Below are 27,265 nucleotides of genomic sequence, written 5' to 3'. Positions count from 1 at the left end.
TCCACAGTTGCACGGAAACAAAAATTCTTACAATGTTTAAATATTCCTTAAGTCTGTAAACAGGAAGGCTACATTTACACTGCATGCAAATATGGCCATAATCTGATTATGGTTTATTGGCATATGCAGTGTTGATAAAAGTTACTTTAGAGAGTAATGCCTTACAATAATGAGTTACTCCCCAAAAAAGTTACTTAATTACTTTTCATGGTAAGGGATCTGTTACGTTTTATGAATTTAAACAAAAAGAAACTTGCATTATATTTTTTAAAAAGTAACTCGTATATTAGTATGTATTATTCTGTTCTGATATTTGGTTCTCGAATCTGATTGGCTGATAGCCGTGCAATATTCTGCAATAACAGCACTTTTACAGCGTCCTAACTCTTTTGAATTACTTCACCCACAAAATGACAGTAGATTTATAAACTCAATACAGTTTGATAAATACTGCTGCTGTTGGACAACATTATGCACATCTGCCGCTTTTTATGTGAGAATGTAGTTGTTTAAATTGCAACTATGCATTTTATTTATTAGCTAATGCCTATTGTAAAACATTTATAATTTTTGAGACACAGCATATCTGCATCCATCAGCCTGTCATACTAAGCAGAGCAATGACAGGTGATGTTCCACCACAGGATGGTGACAGAGACTGTATAATAAAGCCCTGAGAGGAGGAAAAACTCTGTGTAATTTTAAACTACAGCTGAACAAATCATTATAATATGCAGCATTGGTGAAAGTCCCTTTAGAGAGTAATGCATTACACTATTGATTCAATCCCCGAAAAAGTAACTAGTCACGTTGCTTCTAATGGTAAGTGTATCTGTCACATTTTAATAATTCAAATAAAAAGTAACTTGCATTATATATTTTTAAAAGTAACTTAAACATTAGTAATTATTACTATTACACTACTAGTATTGATAGTACTAGATTGGCTGATAGCTGTGCGATATTCTGCAATAACTGCCTCCTCACCCTTCTGTAACTAGCTTTACTTGTAATGTGTTAACCACAACACTGCCCATATTTGACTTGTTATTGATTTGAGCACTAAGCTTTGCAATGTGAACTGACTAAATAAATAACATAAATTCTAAATAACGCAATTAGTGGTGTCTATAAATACACCTGTGAACAGAGCTAAATGTATATAATGCCTATTGGGTTTCCTTCAATTGTCTGATGCAATATAACAAAGGCACTCCTTTAGAGCCATCTACTGTCATGGACTAAATTTGCATTTTTATTCATTCGTAGCTACGTTTTAGATTTGTACAGGTATTATGCGCATCTCGAAATTTCACCAACAAGTGCTTATGCGCGATGGAGGCTTATTAATGAACACAACTTCCCCCACACAGTTTTCTTATTTGAAATAATGGCAATATCTTGTATAGAAATAAGTCACTATTCTTTCATAATTGGTCTAACATTTACAGAATTCATTGCAAGATACAAATTTCTTATTACATTAAAGGAATTTAAGATTATAACGGGGGCAATACCTGCTGGCATACATATGCTGTACAAAAGCAGTGTTTGTACAGTACATCAACACTTTCTGCTTGTCCTCCTAGACCTGCACAGACCTCAGTCAGCTTTATCAGTTTCTCTGGATTTAAGCCTAGTCATCACAAAATTAGATCTTTAATCTTAAAAGACAATACGTCTATACCTTATGCTGTTTTTTTTTTACTGGAACAATACCTTTATTAATGTGAACTGGACTCAAGTTTGGTCATTACCTTACTTTTTCATTACAAATAAGGCTAAAGAAATATCATTTAAATAAATTTTTAATTAGTTTACCAAACAAAAATATTTTACAACAATTTTTCATTGATGTTGGCGTAGAATGTTGTTTTTGTGAAAGCTTTAAAGAAACTGTTTTACATTTATTTTGGTGTTGCCAATATACTCAAGATCTTTTTATTTGATTAATGTTGTAGCTTTTACTGCTCATAATATTTTAAAAACATTTTCCTTAGCTTATAAACAAGGTTTTTGGTTATTATGTTAAGGGTGGCTCTTTAAAGATCCTGGTTTTATTATTATCATGTAAATTTCCCATACATAAATCCAAGTTTGCAAATTAAAATGTGTATAAAAGTCATTTCTAAACATAGAAAAGCATTAAAACAGTTAACATATAATCCTCCTGTAACATTTTTACATAAAAATATTTGTATACATGCATTTTATGAACTAAAAGTGTTTATTAGCTTTTTTTAATAATTAGAATTAAAAAAATATGTATATTATAATTGTATGTAATTTCATAATTATGTATCCTCTCCTATTTTTATTATTTTTATATAATTTATTTACTCAATTATGTGAAGTGATTTTGTTGTATAATAAAACTACATTCTGGTTCATGTTACTAAAGCAAAAAAAATAAAAAAAATAATTAATAAATGTGCAGAACAGACTTTCACAAATCTGAAACCACTTGAGTTTTGCTTTAAATAATTCAAGTCAAAAACTACTACTAATGCAAAATGCATATTTGCTTTGATTGGGATTAAAATGCAATGGTAACTTTAAATGAATTTAGATTTATGTCAATTTATTTTTATTTAAATGTAACTTGTCTTGCAAAAGAGAAAAAACTAAACAACAAATAAATTTACTTCATACAAAAATTTGACATTTCCTAATGACTTAACTTGAATTTGTATGAATTAGCCACTAAACTAACAAAATCGTAAAATAGTTCTCTTGTGAGATCAGGCTGGCAAGTTTGACAAGCTTTTTAAGATGGACAATGTGCAAATTTGAGCTGCAGTTAAGTTCAGAAGATTCTCTTTTAATATCTCACTAATTATTTTTTTAGACATCTTAAGCAGGTTACCGAATGCAGTTTGAGGTGCTATACTGAAAGTTTAATAGAATTTCTGAATATGTAAAAAAACAGTAATGTTTCTGACAGAAGAAAACCCCCAAAACTGTTAAAAAAAACCTTGCTTTGGTGGACCTAAAAGGCACAGATGACCACAGCCCCTCTGACCTGTAAACACAAAATGAACGGAAGGTATCCCATAATAGCCTTGACCCCAGGAAAACTTTGAAACAAACCCCCTCAGAAGACCTTTGAAGCAGAGACCCCCCATGAAGCCCACGCGTGTGCAGTCTGGAAACCGGCATTTCCTTGTCTTTTACAGAGTTACTGTGTTTTCAGCCGTGTTTGTTTGTTTAAGCTAGCGAAACGTTGATGCTAATTGTTTTGGTGGCTTTGGGTAAACAAAGACGGGATGGCTTGGTTTGATTTGTAGTTGGGTTTAGACACCTGCACGTTTCTCTGACCTGAGGAGTGTGAGAGTCTCCATGAGCTTGCATGTGTGAACGTCTGGCAAATCAACTGGAGTGTAAAGACAGGATATGCAGCCCAGCAAGTCACATACTATAGCATATATCACTCAGCATGAGGTACAGCAAGAAACACCACAGAATGATCATGAACACGCATGCAAACATATTTTAAGGCACATTCACGAAAACAAATATAACCACCATAGCTACTGTACATTGGTGCCCACACATATACAGTCAGAATTATTAGCCCCTCAAAATTATTTTTTCAGCAAATTTCAAAACATAATAGTTTTATTAACTCATTTCTAATAACTGATTTATTTTATATTTGCCATGATGAGAGCACATATTTCATTAGATATTTTTCAAGACACTTCTACGAAGCTTAAAGTGACATTTAAAGGCTTAACTAGGTTAAGTAGGTTAACTCGGCAGGTTAGGGTAATTAGGCAAGTTATTGTTAAACAATGGTTTGTTCTGTAGACTATCGAGAAAAAAAAAATTAGCTTAAAGGGGCTAATAAATTTGAAATGGTTCATAAAAAATGTATTCTAGCCTAAATAAAACAAATAAGACTTTCTCTAGAAGAAAAAAATATTATCAGACGTACTGCAAAAATTTCTTTGCTCCGTTAAACATCATTTGGGAAATATGCAAAAAATAAAAAATAAATTCAAAGGGGGGCTAATAATTCTTACTTCAACTGTATATGAAAACATCAACAGCTGGAAAAATCATGCTACATTTTATTCTAATTATATAATTTCACTGTCCGGTTATCACTATTGCTGTTTTGTGGACTTCCTTATTCTCCCAGTATTGGAATTAGATTGGTAGGTTTATTATATTAACTAGATTAGATTCTAGAAAATGAATATTTGGATATACCTAGGCATAGCGGAATAATAGGCATTCAGTACATAAAAATGGCATACCATTTGCGTCAAAAAGCTTTGTATCCTCATTTTCATGTAAAATGCATGAGTGTAAAATCCAGTTGAAAAACAGGCCACTCAAAACAAAACAACTTTTATGTTGCACATGGGATCATTGCTAGGCATACTCTAGACTGCGTGGCCACAACATTTCCTTGTGATATTACAATGTTATTTTTCCTTTATTCTTAAGTTTTTCTTGGCTATTGTAAAAAAGTCAGTAATTTCAACAGTAAAAAAACTACAGTAAAAATCTATAACCTGTTTAACAGTAAAGTTCCTTAAAGGGCACATATGATGAAAATCAACTTTTGGAAGATGTTTGGACAGAACTGTCATACTGAAGTGATATAAACACAATGTCACTTTTTCTAAATTTCCTGACATTAAAATAGGTTCCAAACCCCAGTGAACATAGGTGCCCTTTAATGTGTGTATGTGTGTGTGTTTACTGCAAACGACATTTGTGTGAAACTCATCATTACAGAAAGGCTTGAACAAATTCCACCACAAATAGATCAAATAAACTTACTTGGTATTTTTGATGAATAAGCTGTATTTTAGCTTCATCCGAGTCTGTCTCTATCACTGACTGATGTTTATCTGAGGCAACGCATGATGAGCAGACACACATTGGAACGGTGGGTGGGGAGAAGCAGCTCATTTGCATTTAAAGCCACAGACTACAAAAATAGCTACAGTATACACCAAAACAGGCAGATTCTGGAGGATATAATTCATAATCCGATGGGTTTTAGGGCTGAAATTTTACAGATACATTCTGGAGATACCAAAGCTCATGTTACATATTGTAAAAGGGGTGAAATAGGTGCCCTTTAATGTATATGGTGAAAAACTGTGAATTCACTTTCACAGAATACTAATGAATTACTAATGAATCACAGAATTCCTATGATTCTTTATAGTTTGTTCGTTTTTTCTTTTGAGTTATGCACATTAGATTTTAATGTTATATCTAATGTTGATAAATAAAGTTTATTGCTTTACTTTAATTGTTTGTGTGTGCTAAGGTAATGGTGCTTAATTGTAATTTAAATGACACTGAGAACCATTTATATATTAGTATGCTTCTTCTCTGCTTATGGGAAAAGTTGTTAGTAATGAGTTTTGGTACATTATATGACTTTCTCACCCACACCTGCTAAGGGTTCTTAGGTTGTGTAGATGATAGTATTTAAAAACGCTGTATGACAAGTTTCCTTTACGTTTCTACTGTATTTTAAATGGTTAAATTCCAGCTGTCATTTTTTTTTTTATTTGACAGATTTTGTTTTACAGTGGTGGGACTTAATTTGAAAACAGGAGGAACAGGGAGACTAAAGCCCATACAATCCATTCAACCAGCCATGAAAGACCACCTACCTTCTACATAACATGTGATCATTGTGGGAAGTGTTGTGAGAAAGCGCACTAAAATAAGATATTTATATTCTACTGAACTGTGTCCAAACACAGATTATGATCAAAATAATTTTTCACTTTGCTTTGTCACTTGCTCATAAACCATAATAATACTTGTGCAGTGCACTGTACACTCCTGCAAATGTGCGGTGGAGCGTGACAAAATAAGATGGAAGGGTCTCAACCAAATCCCAACACAAGGTGTTCACAAGACATCTCAGCTAAGCATTTGTGATGGGATCACTGAAAACACATGTTAAAACCAGGTGGAAACACAAAGCTCATGCCATTATAAGGTGCTTGTTTAAAGACTTACTGAAGTGCCCAGATACTGCAAGATGATTTCTCCAGCCGCTGTCCGTGACAGGCACTGCATTTACAGAAAGACATAATGTGCATTAGTGTCTTTGAGTATATGATGTTGTGGGTTCGTAACAAAGCAATGGTTAATTCTTCATTCTAATTGGCCCAAAATGTAGTGTATCCATTCATTTTGTAAGTCTACAGAACTGGCTTGCCGACCTCATTACAGTTACAAATAGGTGGCACAAGAAAGCAGTTTTTCAAAAAATATGATTTTGGAAGTCAGCAACACATGGGTAATCATGCTACAAGTAAAAGATAAATTTGTACAGTCAACTAGACATAAACAAAAATGACAGTCATCACATTAGCATTCTATAGTAATATTTTTTAATCACACACTGCAAAAAATACTTTTCTTTTAAATATCAGCTTTATACAAGTAAACGTGTTATAGCTTTGGTATGGAAAAACACCCAAAGACCTGTTCTTGCACAATGGATAAAGGAAATGTCTAATAATCTTGCTCTTGAAAAATTAACATACGTGATCAGGGGTAAAGCAGAGACTTTTAAAAAAGTGTGGTCCCCTTTCAGTTGCTTTATAAATGGATAGAAAAAAAGGATGTCTCTGGAAAGATGACTGTAATTTAAAATTCAATGTAATAGTTTTTTATTTTTATTTTATTTATTTTGTTATTATTTATATATAAATATATATATATATATATATATATATATATATATATATATATATATATATATATATATATATATATATATATACATAATTTTTTAAATATGTTTTTTGCATTTTATTTTTAATTATTTATTTTTGTATTTTTTAAAGTATTGTATATTATTCTATGTTATAATATATTTTAAATGTTATTTTAATTTAACAAATGTTGGGGTGGGAAAGTAGACTCTGAAATATCATAAGTTAACATTCTGTACTGTTTGTTGGGTTTTGTATTATAATTAAAATCAATAAAAACAAAGTTGAGAGAAAAAATCTAAAAATTCTTATATCAAGAAGCATTTTCTAGGCAAGCAAAACATATTGTTAGTTTTCAGAAATAATATTCCAATATTAAGTGTGTTTTTTTTTTCCCTTAAAACAAGCTAAATAATCTGCCAACGGGGTAAGCAAAGTAATCTTGTTTTTCCTTTGGACATAAGATTATTTTACTTACCCTATTGGCAGAGAATTTTGCTTGTTTTAAGGAAACAATAACTTCAATTTAATAACTTGGTTACTATAAGAGCTTGTGTAGCGAACGCAGACGCGGTTTCGCGTCGTCCGCCTCAGTTTCGGCCCTTGTTTTGACTCGGGAGGCGTGTCCAAACGCCAGGTAACCACTATATAGTGAGCACGCTAGCATTAGTCGGCAGGAGAAGCACTTTAGCAGCATCTAGACCAGCAGCCTGTAAGTACATTTAAGATTTGTTTCAGTTGTTGTGTATGGTTTGAGGACTTGTTTCCAGCTGTTTGTGTAAAGTTGTAGGACATTAAAACTTGCTTTCAGTTGTGTATAATACTAGAAGTTGTTTAGCCACTGTTTCCTTGGTTACTATAAGAGCTTGTGTAGCGAACGCAGACGCGGTTTCGCGTCGTCCGCCTCAGTTTCGGCCCTTGTTTTGACTCTCGAGGCGTGTCCAGCTGAATTCAATCAGCTAGTGCTTTGGGGTTATATAAACAACTAGTTCACCGCGGCAGCGGTCGCGGCAGCCTCGTGTGAAGACCGCCTCGTGTGAAGACCGACGAGGGTAAAGACCATCGACTCTACCTGCGCGACTCCACCGAGCAAAGACACCGACAAAGCACTTGAGTACTTTACTTTATTGTTTTACTTTACACTTATTTTTTGTTGTCAGTGCACTTTTATTATGTGTTGTCTAATTCCTGTTGTTACTAACACTCGCAAAACACGGGAGGTACGCTGCAGGCGTAATCCTCACAACCTTCGTTCAATACATGTATCTACTATTTCACAACTCTCTCTCTCCGTGGGCCTCTGGAATTGTCAATCAGCTGTTAACAAGGCTGATTTTATTACCTCCATAGCTACATATTCTGACTATAATCTCATGGCTCTAACTGAGACCTGGTTGAGGCCGGAGGACACTGCTACACATGCTACTCTTTCTGCTAATTTCTCTTTTTCCCACACTCCTCGTCAGACAGGGAGAGGGGGTGGGACTGGACTACTAATTTCCAAAGAATGGAAATTTACTCTGATACCGTCCCTGCCAACAATCAGCTCCTTTGAATTCCATGCAGTCACCATTATCCACCCCTTCTACATAAATGTGGTTGTCATCTACCGCCCACCAGGTAAATTAGGTCACTTCCTAGATGAACTGGATGTTCTTCTCTCATCTTTTTCTAATTTTGCCACTCCCTTATTGGTGCTAGGTGACTTCAACATTTACGTTGACAAACCGCAAGCTGCAGACTTTCAGACTTTGCTTGCCTCTTTTGACCTAAAAAGAGCACCTACTTCTGCTACCCACAAATCAGGTAATCAGCTAGACCTTATTTACACACGACACTGCTTCACTGATCAAACAATAGTAACTCCACTACAAATATCTGATCATTTCCTTCTGTCTCTCAACATCCACATTACTCCTGAGCCGCCACACACTCCTACACTGGTTACCTTTCGCAGAAACCTACGATCTCTCTCACCCAATAGACTATCCACCATTGTTTCAGACTCTCTTCCTCCATCTCGCAAACTCACTGCACTTGATTCGAACAGTGCCACTAATACACTCTGCTCCACACTAGCATCATGTCTAGACCGATTATGTCCTCTTGCATCCAGGCCAGCCCGTGCCAGTCCTCCTGCACCCTGGCTCTCGGATGCTCTCCGTGAGCATCGCTTAAAACTTCGGGCTGCGGAGAGAATTTGGCGGAAAACTAAAAATCCTGCACATCTCTTAACATACCAAACTCTTCTGTCCTCTTTCTCAGCTGAGGTTACTTCTGCAAAGCAGACGTATTACCGTCTGAAAATCAACAATGCCACTAATCCTCGCCTACTTTTTAAAACATTTTCCTCCCTCCTCTATCCTCCTCCTCCACCCGCATCCTCCACACTTACTACTGATGACTTTGCTACATTCTTCTGCACTAAAACTGCAAAAATCAGTGCTCAATTTGCTGCACCTACAACAAACACGCAAGATACAACACCAACACCACACACACTCACCTCTTTTTCTCAGCTCTCTGAGTCTGAGGTGTCCAAACTTGTGCTATCTAGCCATGCAACCACCTGTCCACTCGATCCCATTCCCTCTCATCTCTTGCAAGCCATCTCTCCTGCAGTCATACCAACACTGACTCACATAATTAACACATCTCTTGACTCTGGTTTATTCACCACTTCATTTAAGCAGGCTAGGGTAACCCCACTGCTAAAGAAACCCAACCTGGACCATACGCTACTTGAAAACTACAGACCAGTATCCCTGCTTCCATTCATGGCCAAGATTCTGGAGAAAGTAGTGTTCAATCAAGTCCTGGACTTTCTTACTCAAAACAATCTCATGGACAACAAGCAATCCGGCTTTAAGAAAGGCCACTCAACTGAGACTGCCCTGCTCTCGGTCGTGGAGGATCTCAGACTGGCTAAAGCAGACTCTAAATCATCAGTCCTCATTTTGCTGGACTTGTCAGCTGCTTTTGACACTGTCAACCACCAGATCCTGCTATCTACGCTTGAGTCACTGGGCGTTGCGGGCACTGTTATACAATGGTTCAGATCTTACCTCTCTGACAGGTCATTCAGGGTGTCTTGGAGGGGAGAGGTGTCCAACCTACAGCATCTAAACACTGGGGTACCTCAAGGCTCTGTTCTTGGGCCACTTCTCTTCTCCATCTACACATCATCTCTAGGACCAGTCATCCAGAGACATGGATTCTCCTACCACTGCTATGCTGATGATACCCAGCTATACCTCTCTTTTCATCCTGATGATCCCTCGGTTCCAGCTCGTATCTCAGCCTGCCTGTTGGATATTTCACACTGGATGAAAGATCATCATCTTCAGCTGAACCTCGCAAAAACGGAAATGCTTGTAGTTTCTGCCAACCCGACTCTACACCATAACTTTTCAATCCAGATGGATGGGGCAACCATTACTGCATCCAAAATGGTGAAAAGCCTTGGAGTAACGATTGATGACCAACTAAACTTCTCTGACCACATTTCTAGAACTGCTCGATCGTGCAGATTTGCACTCTATAACATCAGAAAGATCCGACCCTTCTTATCTGAACATGCAGCTCAACTCCTTGTTCAAGCTCTTGTTCTCTCCAAACTGGATTACTGCAACTCTCTACTAGCTGGGCTTCCAGCTAACTCTATCAAGCCTCTTCAACTGCTCCAGAATGCAGCAGCACGAGTTGTCTTCAATGAACCTAAACGAGCACATGTCACTCCGCTGCTAGTCCGTTTGCACTGGCTGCCAGTTGCTGCTCGCATCAAATTCAAAACTCTGATGTTTGCCTACAAAGTGACTTCTGGCCTAGCACCTTCTTATCTGCACTCACTTCTGCAGATCTATGTGCCCTCCAGAAACTTGCGTTCTGTGAATGAACGTCGCCTCGTGGTTCCATCCCAAAGAGGGAAAAAATCACTTTCGCGAACGCTCACGCTCAATCTGCCCAGTTGGTGGAATGAACTCCCTAACTGCATCAGAACAGCAGAGTCACTCGCTATTTTCAAGAAACGACTAAAAACTCAACTATTTAGTCTCCACTTCACTTCCTAATCTGCAATTGCCTCTTTGAATATCACACTAACTGTACAAAAAAAAAAAAAAAAAAAACTACTAACACTTCCCTTCTTAGACTTTACAGACCTGAAACTTGCCTTTAGTACTTATTCATTGTTGCTCTTAGTTGTGTAAATTGCTTCCTTGTCCTCATTTGTAAGTCGCTTTGGATAAAAGCGTCTGCTAAATGACTAAATGTAAATGTAAAATGTAAATTTGGCATATTATTTCTTAAAACAAGACAATAAGTTTCGCTTGTCTAGAAAATTCTTCTTGATTTAAGAATTTTAAGATATTTGGACTAGAAATAAGACAAAAAAAATCTAAGTAAGAAAATCATTTTTTGCAGTGCAATTAGTATTATAAACAAAAAAGTGCTATAAAATCTGTCCTTTTTTTTAAAAATGCTTTCGTAATAACATTAAATAAATGACTACTGATTGTGGATTATCGCACTATTTACATGCCTACTTACAAAATAAATGGATAAATAAACAAAAATACCATCACATTTTATTTAAATAGTTTGCCAAAAAAATATAAACTACCATTTGCTCACATCTTTTGTTTATCTCAATAAGATATATATGGCTGTTTTTCCATCATTGTTAGGTATATTTCTCTTTGAAAGAAACAAAAATAGGTTTTGAACAAGTAGAAGAGGAGTAAATGTTAACAGAATTTTTATTTTTGGGTGAATTAAAGTTGAATAATTGATTCCAGACCAGTAGGAAGGTCACAAATCTACAAGTAAACAGAATTTTAAGAAAAACAACTTTCTCTTTTTCTCTCTGCAACTTTATTACAATATTTCCCAAAACTTAAGTTTCAGTAGCTTGAGTCAAGTTAACTTTATGCGCAAAACTGGATTATCTTATAAAAGATGTGCGAATAAAGCAGCGCTTCTATCCAAGGAGTCAAAGTAAACAAAATCGTCACTTCCTGATCATCTGGCGCCAAATATCAACAGCAAAAACGGAATTTGATGCAATAAGAGAATCTGTGTGAATCTTTTCTTCATTTAATAAATGACTTGCGCCTCAGAAGGTGGCATTTGAAAGCGTGAGACACGGAGCACAGATGCTCTTGATTCTGGAGGTCATTAATAATATAATAACACTAATACTAACATGGTTAAGGTGTTTTAAAATGACCAAAACAACATATCAGATGCTTTTAGAGTGTGCTCAGCCTGCTGGTTTGTCCATTCACAAACATTTTTATCATCACATGATCTCTTTTAACAAAATTACATGACCTTTTTTAATGCGCATACTGAAATTTGTTTGGTAAAAGTGTTTCCATCATAGCTTATGCACATCTTTTTTATTAAATTAAAAGTTTATCCTACTCAGTTATGCGCATATGTTTTTTTATGCGCATCTTGTTGCTTCCATCAACCGTTTTTTATGCGCATATCCAAAATGTGCATAAAAATAGGTGTAAGGAAAAGTAACTATTTTTTATCAGTAAGAATGTAACGGGTGTTGTTTATAACCTTACTTATATTACAGGCTTACATAACAAACATGAGCTCATATTTGGACTAGACCTTGTGTCACTAGTTTAAGTTGACTTTAAATTAAATTAATTTCTTTAGGCATGATATTTATAATTAGGGCTTGACATAAATACTCGCCAACTTATCAAACGCAGGTAGACTTGACCTGTGTTAGCTTAGACAGACACCCCCACTAGCCACTTTGGTTGCTTGAAAATAATTTTTTAATTGCCAGCACTGGCTTGTCACTAAAGACTAGAATTTTAGTTTTTTTTATAATTTTTTGTTTATTATTTAGTTTATAGTTTGTCAATATGAGTGCAAATGTGATCTTAGAAACGAGAAACAGCATGACTGATAAGTGTTCATGTGAGCAAAAGAAAGCAGGTGAACACAGAATGAGAGGATGATCAAGCACACGGTCAGACACAGGTGATCCTCACTCACTAACGACAGTAGTGTGCGATTGCTTAAAAACTCCCACGTCCCATTTCCTTGCAAGAAGCAACTGTGCCTTTAAACGCAACTGGCGCAATCGTTTCTCTTTGAAATACACTGGAAAAAAATGGTGCTCATGCATGCATTTCGGTTTATGTGGTTTAATTATAATCCTTTACAATTACATTGCTTTAATAGGAGATTAACTCCCCATTTAGCTATAGTTAACTGGTGATCTTGGATGTTTAGCCTGGACATAGTTCTAGATCCATGACAATATTTTTTTAAATGTCAATTGTTTTTTAAGAATGATTTTGTTGAATAAAAAGTTAGATGACACTTTATTTTGATGGTCCATTAGACTATTAGTAGACTGTCTGCTTAAAATATATTGATATGCTACTTCAACAGACATCAGACATTTGACTATGACACTGGCTATAAGAAACTTTGCAAGTACATGTTAACCTACACTAACCTAGCCCCTAACCCCAACCCCAACCCCAACCTAACAGTCTACTTATAATCTAATGAGATTTAGTTGGCATGTAGATGCAATGTAACTTAAATTCAACAAACAAACCAACAAAAGTGACCAAAAGTTATATTACAGTTGTTTTGACACATAACTTAAAATTTGTGGCAAGGAAATAATTAGTTTAGTGGGGCCTGAGAAAAGAAATGGTAAATTCTTAAGTGTTGAACCCTAAAATGTCAAATCAAACTTAATTGCAATGCGACAGTATAAAACCAAAAGCCATTTGCTCATGCTCATTGAGCAAGGTCACAACATACTAAAATTTAAATGACAGAGGAGGCATGTAGAAATAACAAAAAAAATCTCAATTTTGGCATTCCAAAGTCATATTTATGCATAAGAAATATATTTTTCCAACAACAAAACTGTTGAATAACTACTAGCCACAGTGGCTGGTGATCAAAAATGTTAATATCAAGCCCCGTTTATAATATTTTTTTTTATTCACTATAACCACTGGATATTGTATTTAAAATTGCATTAAGGTCAAAAAATTACATTATATTTGCTTAGATGAGCTGTAGCAGTGACTTTCCACTCCATTAGTATATTCTTGCAGCTTTGATGGATTGGGTGGGCCAATGATCAATCTGGGTGGGCCAAAACCTCCATGACCCTTATGTGGCCTCTAAAGCCCTCTGGCCAGATGGAACTAACAATTACTAGAGCTACAGCACAAATATTGCAATTTAAAGTGTGCATTACTTGTCTTTCTAACTTTTCAATAATGGTCAAGAATCAATTAATTTCTACATGTGATTATGTAAATGTATGTTTGTGTACCTGAAGAGTCCTGTGTTTGCCGTTGATGGTGACGGACAGCAATGCTGAGGCCAAGTTCCATTCTCCAGACACTTGAACCTTTTCTCCATCTATCTCCACCTAAACCAACAAAAACACACACGGTAGGAGTTAGATAGACAGCAATGGACCATGTTCTAATCAAGTTACTATCAATCAAAGAGAGAGGAAAATATGACTAAACTGATCCGTCTGAAAGAAACAGCGTGACTAAGAAATCAAATGTAAGTTTCTGAACTCATGTAAGGTCAAGTCAGCAGTTTCTGCGCCCAAATCCACCTGATGCCTGTTAGGGGAGGTGGAGGGTTTCATGTAAGCCTTTTCTGTAAAGCAGTGTCTCTAGTCAAACTGATTATCCTCAGCCCTCAAACACTTGTCTAAACAACCGTTCAGAATAATCGGTTACATTCCCAAAGCATGCTGGGACACTGGAACCTCCAGGGCCTTTTTCTGGAGCAGGGGGTCCAGTTTGATGTGCAGTCTTGGGAGAGAAACACACATCCGAAGCTCAGCTGTAAGAAAGAGAAAGAAGAGGGTCCACGGAGATCAGGTGAGGCCCCTGAAACCCCCCGAGGCTCCTTTTATCCCTGACTGAAGGGCCACAGGTGTCTAAACACACAGTTAGTGAGTGACGTCTTAGAGAAAGTGTGAGAGCTGCTGCTCTATGAGGATCTTTCTGTAACAGAAGAGGAAGACGCATAGCTCCTAAAGTGATTTAGACTCAGGAGAAAGACGGATTGATTTCAATGCAAATACCACCTTAGAGAACAGGGACACTAGCGAGGGAGCTTTCTGGAGGGACTATAACAGATGCAGTAGAAAAGGCCTTCTCACAGACATAAATGGGGCAGAACCGAGTAAAAACTGCTGCATTTGAGAACTACAGAAGTGTTTAAGTTAACCACTAGATCATGTTACTCATTAAACTGGAGTCCCACAAAAAATTATAATAATAATAATAACTCAAATGAATTAAACTAAATGAATTAATGAACTAAAACCCAAATCATATGAAAAAACAACGTTTATATGAAAAATAAAATTCATATGAAAAAACTAAACTCACATTTAAATTAATTTGAAGAAAATACAAAATAAAATAAAATTCATATGAAATAAAAAATTAAATTAAATATAAAACAAATTAAATAAAAACAAAAAAAAATTAAATTTAAAATTAAATTAAACACAATAAAATAAAATAAAATAAAATTAAATTAAATTAAATTAAATTAAATTAAATTAAATTAAATTAAATTAAATTAAATTAAATTAAATTAAATTAAATTAAATACAAAAAACATAACCCCTAGTTTAGGATAATATAAAATCATGAAATTTGATGGACCCTTTTCAAATTTCTGAGTTTCTCAGCAGTGAAAGTAGTCAAAGTAGGGTAAACTTAGAGCAAAGTAAATGGGAGAGTACCACAAATATGCATTTTTTGCATTTCACTTTTGCTCAAAAAAACAAAGAACTCCATAATAGTGTTATCATGTCTATATCTTAAATATTTATAGATTCTACATGAGACTAATAACGGCAAAAAATGTCAAATTGACAGTCCTGTCCATAAATGCTCAATTAGAAACACCTCTATAACTAGTTTTTTGTAATTTAATGCAAAGATAATATAATACAAAGTATAGCTTTATAAATGCACATAGATGTTTTAACAAAGTATTAAATACTTTGGATTTCAGGATTTAAGAAATCTAATGACTATTTAATGCGTCATCACCATCTTATGAGAAAAACTCATTCTTTTTAGGATTCGACAGAACTGCCAGAAAATGACAGAAGGTGCGTCCCAAATTGCATATTTATGCACTATTCTATACCATTTTGTAAAATAAATAGTGCAAGTAGTGCATTTTACAACACTTATTTAACCATTAAAATGAAGTGTGCAATGATGGACACTTCACGCATTTAACAGCCGCTGCTTTGCCAAAGTAGCGGAAAGAGTGGAGTTTTCGGGCACTGAAAAATTGGATTACTTGATTTATTTTAGATAGAGAAAGCAAAATTTTCCTATGAGAGTGATTTTACCATGAGGTTATACTCACGGCAGGTATTTTTTTGGTAGTTTGGTCATTCATTTTGTTAATTTGTCAACCATCAACGATCATCTGAGAAACAGTTTGAATTTCCAGTTAGTAAAAAAACATGAAGCATTCCATTTGGGACGACAGTACATTCATATACTATGCTACTGAGTGTAAATGCATAAGTACAAAGTGCATAAGAACATAGTGTATAATGCACCATTTGGGACACAGCTAGCAAAAGAATAAAATAGATCTGCCAGAACTGAATGAGTATTACTCAAAAGCACCACAGCTCAATGGGTCATGCATATGTGGAAACTGCAACACCACTGCCATATCTAATAAGACATGAACTGAGAAATCATACAATTTATCATAATTTTAAACAATTTGACATACTGTATATTTGTTTCCAGACCGAGACACGCCCAGCATGTGAACACTTTTCTCAAGTTCTACACACAACTCCCAATCACTGCTCTCTGCAGGAACACAAGACACCCTGTAACACAAACAAACACACAAACACACTAAATGCTTTCATTCTACACTGTAAAACATGATGCTGGTTTCCACGCAATTCCTTCACCCTGTCCCAACACAAATCAATTAAGTCAATTAAATTGAGCATAAACTATTTAAGTTCTCCAAAAAAAATGATTAAACTCATTTTAAATAAGCAGTTTGAACAGCCAGCCAAAATCAGTTTTTCAGAGTAGGATTAGAGAATACACTTTCTCTCCTCCTCTCTCTACTTTAGTCAATTACAAATCTCTCAGTGTAATTATTTTTAGGTTACAGATCTGCAGATGACTTAAAACACACACACACACAAACCACCTGGTCAGAGGCTGTTTGACTGACAGCTCCTTTGCTAGGAGAACTAAAGTAAATGTATTAGAAGCAAAGCTGTGTTTTTCTTCTGAGGTGGCCTTGCATTCACTACAAAGAGAAAGCCCACCCCCCACCAATAACTTTTGGAACACATGAAAAAAGAGAAAAGAAAGAGACAGTGGAGGGGAAACTGGAGAGATGTTTAGACAGATGGTCTCTCTGCATGTTTTTTCAAGTGTAAATTGCTCTTCTTTTCCAGATGAAGAATAATTCCTTACTGTTTCAGTGGCAGAGAGGTTCATTGACAAACAATTAATTCACAATGAAGCACTTCTTTAGATGCAACGCAATTTGTGTTTCGTTGTTATATTTTTAAAGCATTGTGTTAGTTCCATACACTAAATGTTTATTTGCGGTGCTGAGTCACTGCCTGCTGGGCTTCAGCTGTAAACAGATTACTACTAAGCACATTTCTCATTATTGTCTGATGCATGCGTTCAACCCATAATATGGTTTAAATGTTAAAACAGAATAGGGATTTACACAGAATTACTTGGAAAAAACTGTTCATATAATTTGTATGGCAGAAGGCTCGAGTTCCCTCTCTCTCTTTCATAAACAGACTTATACTGGATACTGATCCATATGTTTGGAACATTGTCTGAAACAGCTGTACAGACAGAAGATCCTGTTAGATTATTTATTACACCCCAAAAATCAGGAACTCTTCTGCTGACACTATTGCATAATTGTTCACTTACTGCAACTAAACATATATTCTACCATTGCTCCAACCAAATAAAAGGTGATCATTTAAAAAAAAAAAAAAGTCTAAAACGGGTATATATTTTTCTTTTAAAACACTTAATCAAAAAAAAAAAAAGATTTGTTTTTAATTTGCATTAATAGCTCATTATCGTCATCGATTTTTATTTAATGCCATGTCAGCAACAATGGCTATTTTAAGGGCAAACATGTTTGATTAATAAATATACCACTAAAAACTAACACAAATTCCTAGATAAGATTTTTAAGGTAATTTATGATGCAAATTTTTCAATATTTCCTGATGACACTTTGCTGAATGTCTCCTTGTGGGAAATCCTTCATTATAAAAGCATTTTGCTGTCATTAAAAGCAGGACGGTACAATAAAATGTGTTTTACAGCATTAAATGCTAATTTTTGATGTGACGTGATGCACAACAATAAAACTATTTTATGAAGAAACTAATCTAACTGATGAAAAGACTAGGATTAGTCATTCCTTTCATTTTACCAAAACACCATATTGTATTAAAGCTACGGAAGCTACATAACCTAAGCTTAAACAATATTAAAATCATCACTCAAATAGTTTTTATTTATTAGTAAATGTACACTACCTGATTCAAGTTTTTCAAGTTTTAAGTTTTCAAGTTTTAGGAACAACATACAATAGCTTGACTTTTATCATTTGGTATCAGAAGTGGCTTATATGAAAGGCAAAGACCTCTTGATGATGCATATGTGCAATATGCAATCCACCTCCATCTTACCCCAGACATGCTCAATAATGTTCATGTCTGGTGACTGGGCTGGCCCATCCTGGAGCACCTTGACCTTCTTTGCTTTCAGGAACATGGATGTGGAGGCTGAAGTACGAGTAGGAGCACTATCCTGCTGAAGAATTTGCCCTCTCCTATGGTTTGTAATGTAATGGGCAGCACAAATGTCTTGATACTTCAGGCTGTTAATGTTGCCATCCACTTTGCATAACTCTTGCATGCCCCCATACTGAATGTAAGCCCAAACCATGATTTATCCTTCACCAAACTTGACTGATTACTGTGAGAATCTTGGGTCCATGTGGGTTCCAATAGGTCTCCGGCAGTATTTGTGATGATTGGGATGCAGTTGAACAGATGATTCATCTGAAAAATCTACCTTCTGCCACTTTTCCAAATGATCAACTAGAAGCTAGGTTATTATTTGTTGCTCTTACAACTGGGATCGACAGCAAGACTTTTGTCAGGTAGTGTAGGATTGTTGAAATCTATATTGTGAAGACTTGCTACAGAATGTCCATTAAATGGTTTAATTATTAAAAATAATAGAAAAACATACAACAAAATAATAATGAAAAACCGGTTTCGCCCACAGCGTATAGACAAAACTGAAAAGAGATATAGCTTCAGTGGTTATGACAAAAAACTACATGGTCAATTAAAAAATATTCAAATGCAGCAAAAAGCAGTTTTTTAAAACCCGTGAACACTCATGTTTACATATTAACAGCAATATATTATTAAGCTACTTGATAAAAGTCATTTTTAAGGACCACACAAAAAAAGAAAACAATAAAAAAATAACTTTGAAAACCTTTTAACATCCACAGCCGTGGATAACACTATTATAAGCACGCTGCAGTTATAACGTCTGTCTCTTTTCCTAAATGTAATTTTGTTGGTGCTATTAATCATAATTCTATTTCTATAGGAAAAGCAAATATATGGTTGCAATAGCAATAGGTAGAGGTCATTTACATTTAATAGCCTTAAATAAGGGACTCATAAAGGTGAAATTTAAGTGCAATTTAAAGTGCAAACTTAATAATCTTATATGAATTCATTTAGAACTTTTTACTGGAAAATTAGCTCCAGTTGGAAATCTACTATGGTTGAGCAACAGATCAGCGTCCATACCAGGTTAGCTCAAAGCTTTGAAATAGAAAAAGAAAAAGTCAGTCAGTCAAGGTAAAACAAACTGTCACATAAAGTATACAGCTTATTATTATTAGAGAAAGTTTCAAATGATTAGCCCTCCTGTGAAATTTAAATTCATTATTAAATATTTTCCAAGTGTTGTTTAATGTAGAGAACACATTTTTTACGTATATTTAAAATTCTAACTAGTCTTTGTCATGATGACAGTATATAATAATTTACTAGTGACTGCTACACACTAGTATTCAGCTTAAAGGGCAATTTAAACATTACCGTTAATTAGGTTGCCTTGGCAAGTTAAATTAATTGGACGACAATGTCTTGTTCATTATATATTGTTTTTTTTTTTTTTATTACAACCAAACTACAAGTAATAAGAATATATCTAGAAGAAAATTATAATACTAAATACTGTGAAAAATATTCCTTGTTCAGTTAAACATTACTTGGAAAACATTTTAAAAAAACAATTTAAATTTCAGGGTTGATAATTTTGTCTGTAAATTAACTTGATGCTAGATGCTTTCTTAACTTTTGTTTTCTCAACGATGTCACATTAGTTGTAATAATATGCTGCACAAATTCCTTTAGCGAAATGACAAAAGAGTGTAAAATATATCCCTAGCTGGAAGTTGCTCCATCTTTGTCTCACCTGAGATCCCCCAGGAACCTCTGAGAGCGGAGCTGTGCTGCTGTATAGAGTGCCGCAGCCGTAGCAAGCAGCTCCTGTCTTTCTCCTGCTGTTAACATGTGACCTTTGAACCCATCAGGATACACCTCCGGGAGAAACTTAGTACTGATATCACCAGACACAAACCGAGGATGAACAATGATCTCTCTCAGTAGAGGTATGTTATGTGTTACACCTGTGCCAACAAGAGAAGCAGTCTATGATCTGAAATGTTTTCACCTTCATTTGTCATAATTCTTTCGGAGGCCATTTACCTCTGACCACGTAATTATCAAGTGCTTCTTCCATTTTCTTCAGAGCTTCCTCCCGTGTTTTGCCATACGTGACCAGCTATAAAACAATATATAAAATGAAACAAACTGACATCTTAATTGAAATTAGACTTTCATGATGGTCATTGATTACCTTAGAAATCATAGGGTCATAATAAATACTGATGTCGCTTCCTTCTTGAATTCCGCTGTCCACTCGAACCTACAGGAGAAGCAAAAAAAAAAATCGAATTAAAACACTTACACATGAAGTATTTACTTACATACTTTAACCCTCACCTTAGGGATAGTTCTAATAAATACTTCAATAGTATGGTAGTTTTTTTATACTATGGATTCCAATAGTTGTAAGTTTCCAACATTCTTCAAACAATAATTTTTAGCATTTAACACACAAAAAATTACCACTTAAGGGTCAATGGTGAGCAAATTTTTTTTTTATTTGTGTGTGAACTAACCCTTCAAAACAACACAAAACTATAAATAACCACTAAGAACATCACACAATGTTATCTTTTTTGGCCCTACCTACAAATAAAAGACCATTGTTAATCTCCTCAGTGATGTTTGCTTTCTTTAGACATTTAAAGCTCATCTGTATCCCTTTATGTGTGTGGATTTCTAAAATAAAAACATTTTGCTTTTCCTGTTGAGCAGAAACCAATGATCTTTTGATGAAGAGGATGTGACTATCTGCACTTCCTCTTTTGATTGAAGTGAACACTTTATTGGTTATGCAGATAACTTGCAGTTTCCCCATATTTCTTCATAACCTCCATAATTCAACTAATTGTTCAGTCAAATTTGCTGCGTTCCCTTTCTTTTAACCAAACTTAATAAATGGTCTGCTTGACTCTGAACTCAAAAGACCAGAACTCTTTCATTCCACTGTTGGGCACTGTTCAATTCAGATTTATATGATGCATAAACAAACATGACACAATTTTATCCAAAGTCTATAATTATTTTATCAAGACAATTGTTATAATTTTATAACAAAGTTTTTTTAACTCTGACCTTTTTTTGGGTAACATTTGTTTCACTTAACATTTCACACCATTTACTACCGACTAATAACTTTAACTGAAAATTAACTGTTTATTAGCTTTTATGAAATATAATCTTATTTTATATCCCCCTACCTTAAAGGGCCCATATGATGAAAATTATCTTTTGTAAGCTGTTTGGACAGAAGTGTCTGTATGGACAGTGTGTCCACTGTCATATTTGAGTGATATAAACCCAACAAGTTTTTTTTTTTCCTGACGTTTAAATAGAACCCACATCTAAAGGTCCACCATAGCGAATTGATTGACAGGTGTCATGTTTCTATAATAACATGTATACACAAGTCCACAGAACATTTTTTTGCAAATAAACTGGGATTAATATATTAGTTTTAACTCTCTGGGATTTTTAGAAATTTTATATGTTTAAAAACTTTTTTAAAACAGAGTATGTTTGTAATAAAAAAAAAAAGAAACAGAAATGTGCGCACCTTTAAGAATCTCAAAGGCAGGTGCTCGATCAAAACACTGTAAACACTATAGCAAAAGACATTATAGAGCAGACGAAAGTGACTAGACAGGTCAGTTTACTAACATTATCCAAGTCAAGTGGCTCCTGGTACTGAGACAGTCGACCGATGGAGGGGAGTCCAAATGATTTGTATGGATCCTGAAAAAAAAGAAACAGATAGATGAAATAGTGGCTCACAAAGGAAACAAGGGTTCAAGTGCCTGTCCTCAAAGCTCATGTCTTAACTCTGTTCAAACTGTAGCTTAGTTAAGATTGGTTAACAAGGTCTGCCTGGTTCCTTTCAACTCTGCAGGCAAAAAAACTTACGTCATCCAGACTGGGTCAAATGAAGGCTTCTCATTTAAGAAGACACACAAAAGCCTTACACTGATTCATTGGATACAGATATGAACTATGTAGGTGTTATTCAGATTTATACAAAAGTCTGACTAGAATAATCCTAAACACACAAAAGACAGTTTGTCTGACGCGGATTAAGGTGAGTCTAGGATTAAGCGGTTCAGCTAAAGGAGTGAAAATGCTCTCCATCCCACTTAATCTGTCTATAAAGCTAAAATGTAAAGGAAAATCATCTTAAATCTTAACATTAAAAAAATACGAAGATGTTATATGACAGGATAATCCATCCTTATGAAGACAAATCCTTTAATAGGCCAGGACCAATTCAAATTTTTTTGTGAAAGGAAACAAAACTTAGGTGGGTAAATCAGTCATGAGCATAGTAAGTCACATTTAACCCCAAAATTAATTGGAAATTTGAATTAAATGACCATGTTTTTTTAATTCTTTTTTTGTGGCACATAATGTGACTTTACAAATGACTCAGATTATCATTCTAAAAACAAGGTCTGTAGACCTCATATTCACCAAGACATGCAGTATTTGATCAAATATAAAAGTAAAAAATGGTAATATATTGTAATGTTGTCACAATTTTCTATTGTAAAATTTTTAATACTAATTATTTTTGTGATGGCATTAATTTATTCTTCAGTATTACAGAATCCTTCAGAAATCATTATCTGTTTATGCAGCTAAATATAAACAATCGCAAGTATTTTGTGAGGAATTTGAAATAGGTGCACATAGAAATATTACATAACATAAGCGTATTTACTGCCTATACAAATTTTGCAATAAAAAGAAAAAGAAAAGAAAATCTTATTGACCAAAAACTCTTGAATGTTAAGGTATGTTGCAAAGATTCACAGATATACGACTAAGAAAACTAAGAAATATCTTTTTTTAATGAATTAAACATTAATTGAATGTTACTGCTTTGCAAGTAACTGAAGTCCTAATTTTATTTTATTTTATATAATAATAAATACACTAAACAGAAAACTCGAAGACTCAAGACTAATTGTATTTGTCTGACAAACAGATTTTTTGTTAGAAAGAAATGAAGGGAGCATTATTTGTTAAAATTTGGTCATTCTGAGACTAAAACCAAATGAAATATCCAAATATTTTACTACATGATAAATGACTATTTTCATTATACTGTTTGTTTGTAACTTTACCTCAGCATAGACTCTGCTCTCGATGGCCCAGCCATTTATGGGTATGTCAGACTGTTTGTGTTGAAGTTTGTTTCCCTTTGCGATGCGGATCATCTGCTCCACAAGATCCAGCCCTGTGATGCACTCTGTGATGGGGTGTTCCACCTGAAAGAGAGGAACACATATAAAAACATTGTAAGCTTTGGCATGGCAATGTACATATTTTGGTGCATTTAAACAAAACAGATTTATTAAACGGATATATTTATTAAAATAATAATTTAGTCACTAAACATATTTATGAATTGAAATACAATTAAATTCAACTAAATTTAATTTTTTTTTTTTTTTTTTGCTTCAATTGATTTTTATTCTTTTTTCAATTTGTATTTAATATTTTTCTCTAGCATAAAAATTTGGCTGTACTATTTTTTGGACCATTATCATAAGTTATTTTGCTAGATAAGCTCCAGATTTGGCTTCAGTACTGACTAATCTAATGTATATGCACAAATATAATATTGTATAGCTTCTTATTAAAAACATAAATTTAAAACAGTTTTGTGAGGGGTGTACTTGTATGTGCTGAGCACTGTAAATAGCTGATTCAAGAATTGTGGGTACAATTTGCATCTCATATCTAAACCTTTTATCATTTGTCAAAAACAAATGATTTGTCAAAAACAAATGAAAAGGTTTGATTAATAATACTAATTACATCGACTTTTCTCTAAAAAAAATGTTCCTATGTGTATTTAAGACATTTTGTCTTGGAAAATGAACTTAAAAAACTCGAAATAGACTTACCGACTGATTTGCTTATTTGTGACTGTCTCTACCTCCTGAATAATACATTCAGCTTTCTCCATCATGAAATAATAAAGTCAAATTTTATTTTTATTTTTTGGTGAATTACTCTATTAGTTAGAGTGCATTGAACATTTAATTCTTTGTATTATTTTTCATTTTAGTTAAAAAATACAAATACATTTCATGTCTGTCCCCACATTTGCTTAACTTTGTTACATCAGTTATCAAAAGGAATTCCAATCTGTAATGCACTCATGGTAATAGCATTTGACTTCCTCCAAGTGATTTCCCTTTGTTTGGTAGGAAACTTGAAATTTGTCAACTCTGTTATTGTGATGTTTTAATGCATTTCTCATTCACTTTTTGAAAACTATATATAATGAACATCCTTAAAATTCTAATTTAGACATACCATGTAACATCTGAATTGAGATTAGTATCTTGAGCTGGTAACAGTTTACAATAAGGTTGCTTAGTAAATGCATTTACTAACATGAATTAATCATGAACAACACTTGTACAGCATTTATTAATCATAATTTAACATTTACTAATGCATTATTAACATCCAAGTCCATGCTTGTTAACATTAGTTAATGCTCCATGAGTTAACAAACTAACAATGAACAACTGTATTTTCATTAACTAATGTTTATTAACATGAATAAATACTGTAGTAAATGTACTGTTCATTGTTTGTTCATGTTAGTAAATGCATTAATTAACATTAACTAATGAACCTTATTGTAAAGTGTGACCCTTGAGCTAAAGAACAAAATGTCAACTCTATTATAGCCAACTTTATGAGTGATTTAAAACATTGACTTACACAACATTTAGTAACAGCATCAAATGTTCCTCACCGGATTTAAGCATTTTTCATCTTTTAAATTTAATAACATATTGATTTACTGTAAATTTTACATTTGCTCTATGTCATTCCAGTTTAAAAAAAAGAGTGGAAAATGCTTGAAACGTACCCACACTTCTGGAATGAGTCAAGTGCTTTTAAGGCCTGTGACTGCAAGCAATGGAAGAGAGTTAAAATAACTTAAAAATAGAATAAATTGTAACAATTGTAGCTTTAACAAAGATTAATTTGATTTAATTACTTGCAAAAAAATCTACTGTTATTTTGTATTTGATTATTTGATTTATCTACCTAAATACTGTTATTACTGTTATTTTCTCCCCATTAATCCAAAAAAGACTCATTTAATTTATTTGTATTTTTGCTTTATTCTACTTATTTACACTTGAAAGTTGTGTATTATGCTTTATGCAAAAACATCTGAATAAATCTAAAATAATGAATTGTTTTCAAATAGAGATATTCAAGTCATCTGCTAATAAATATCACAGAAAAGCAAAATATTGCAATGTCAGTTTTTATGTAAAATATCATGCAGCTCTATCCTAAAATAACCCATTACAAGAACTGCTGTGGACAGATGCCTTAATCTCATTTTACTGAAAGAAAATGGGAATTCATCACCAGAATTAAAATACTACAAAGCATCTCCCACCAACCACACTCAAATGCTAACAAAGGTGTTTTAAGAGAGTCTCGTTAACCAGACAGCACAGCTAACAACTAGTCATTAACCCCAAGCGGAAATATTAAAACCCTTTTCCTGCCCGGAGGAGTACGCCCAGACCCATTCTGCATGTTTCCACACTAATAAGCTTTGTAGACACTTTGATGTCCTCTATGGATATGGGTTCTATTGAGGTGCAAAAAAAATGATGATGAAGATCGACACTGTGTTCCATTGTAGACTTAATACTTCAGATGTGCTATATGTGATGCTCATTCAAGGGCATAAGTTCAAGCCCAGATCCTTCTAATCAATGGACACAGTCCTTAATGCAGTACTTACGAAATCTTCTGATTGTGACAGTTTCTTTCAAACTAATTAGGTTTTGCCTGCGTATACATTCTGTAAATATACAACATTTAAAATTATAGACATATGAGCTTTCTGTAAAACAGCACCCATGTATCTCATCAGTTTACAGCATTCCAGTACAAAAATGCAGGATTTACAGATTAAACATTTGTTAAGAACCACCCTAAAGATGCACAAAGTCTGTTTAAATGTATCTTTTGTTAGTTTAACATGTATATTGTGCAATTTGCCATGTATGCTTGTAATGAGGCAGCAAAGATGTAAACTGCCGTCTATAATTGTTCAGTCCACGTCTATGCATCTTCATGTTCCACTCAACTCAACAGGACATGAACAGCAATTAACAGAAAACTCATGTTTATTAAAGACCATAGAATACTCAAGACTTTTCAATAATATAGTTTTAAATATCGAAAAGTGTAACAGGCAATATGGCAACTGAAGCCCCGCCTACTACTACAGGAGCCAATCATCAATCACTATAGACTGACGGAGAAACTCGAACCACACGTGTGCTTTTATGACAGTTTGGTGGTCAACAAATGCACTGGAATCTCAGCAAATACTTGCTTCACAAACAAGAAATACATCCAGATAAAGAATAAAAGTAAGTACTTTTAAATATACCATATACACTTTAAAACAAAAGTTTCTATATAAAACTTCTATATGAAATGGAGGTACAGTCCGTCCTGTCAAACGCACATCACATGACAGCAACTACTCAAACGCCCACAAACTTTTAAATAAAGCCACTTTTATTTTTCATTTTTTTGATTCGCCATCAAGATCAAGTTGTGAATTACTTCAGAAGAGCAGCGCTGATTTTGTTTGATTCGGATATTTAGAAACTTAACTTATGACACGGTTGTTTAATTTTATTGTTAATTCCAAATA

General features: G+C 34.2%; 1 protein-coding gene across 1 annotated transcript in view; it reads right to left on the bottom strand.

Moving 5' to 3' along the window:
* Positions 1-27,265, bottom strand: part of pcca (propionyl-CoA carboxylase subunit alpha) — a 91,750-nt gene that overhangs the window by 23,491 nt on the left and 40,994 nt on the right. Inside the window, 8 exon segments of the mRNA NM_001002746.2 lie at positions 6,001-6,054; positions 14,038-14,136; positions 16,506-16,608; positions 20,297-20,510; positions 20,590-20,665; positions 20,741-20,809; positions 22,210-22,284; positions 23,670-23,813. Coding sequence (NP_001002746.1) covers positions 6,001-6,054; positions 14,038-14,136; positions 16,506-16,608; positions 20,297-20,510; positions 20,590-20,665; positions 20,741-20,809; positions 22,210-22,284; positions 23,670-23,813 — 834 coding nt within the window.

The sequence above is a fragment of the Danio rerio genome, chromosome 1 (genome assembly GCF_049306965.1).
Source record: "Danio rerio strain Tuebingen ecotype United States chromosome 1, GRCz12tu, whole genome shotgun sequence".
NCBI lineage: Eukaryota > Metazoa > Chordata > Actinopteri > Cypriniformes > Danionidae > Danio > Danio rerio.
Note: the sequence above shows the minus strand (reverse complement) of the source record. Positions and strands in the feature narration are given on the sequence as shown.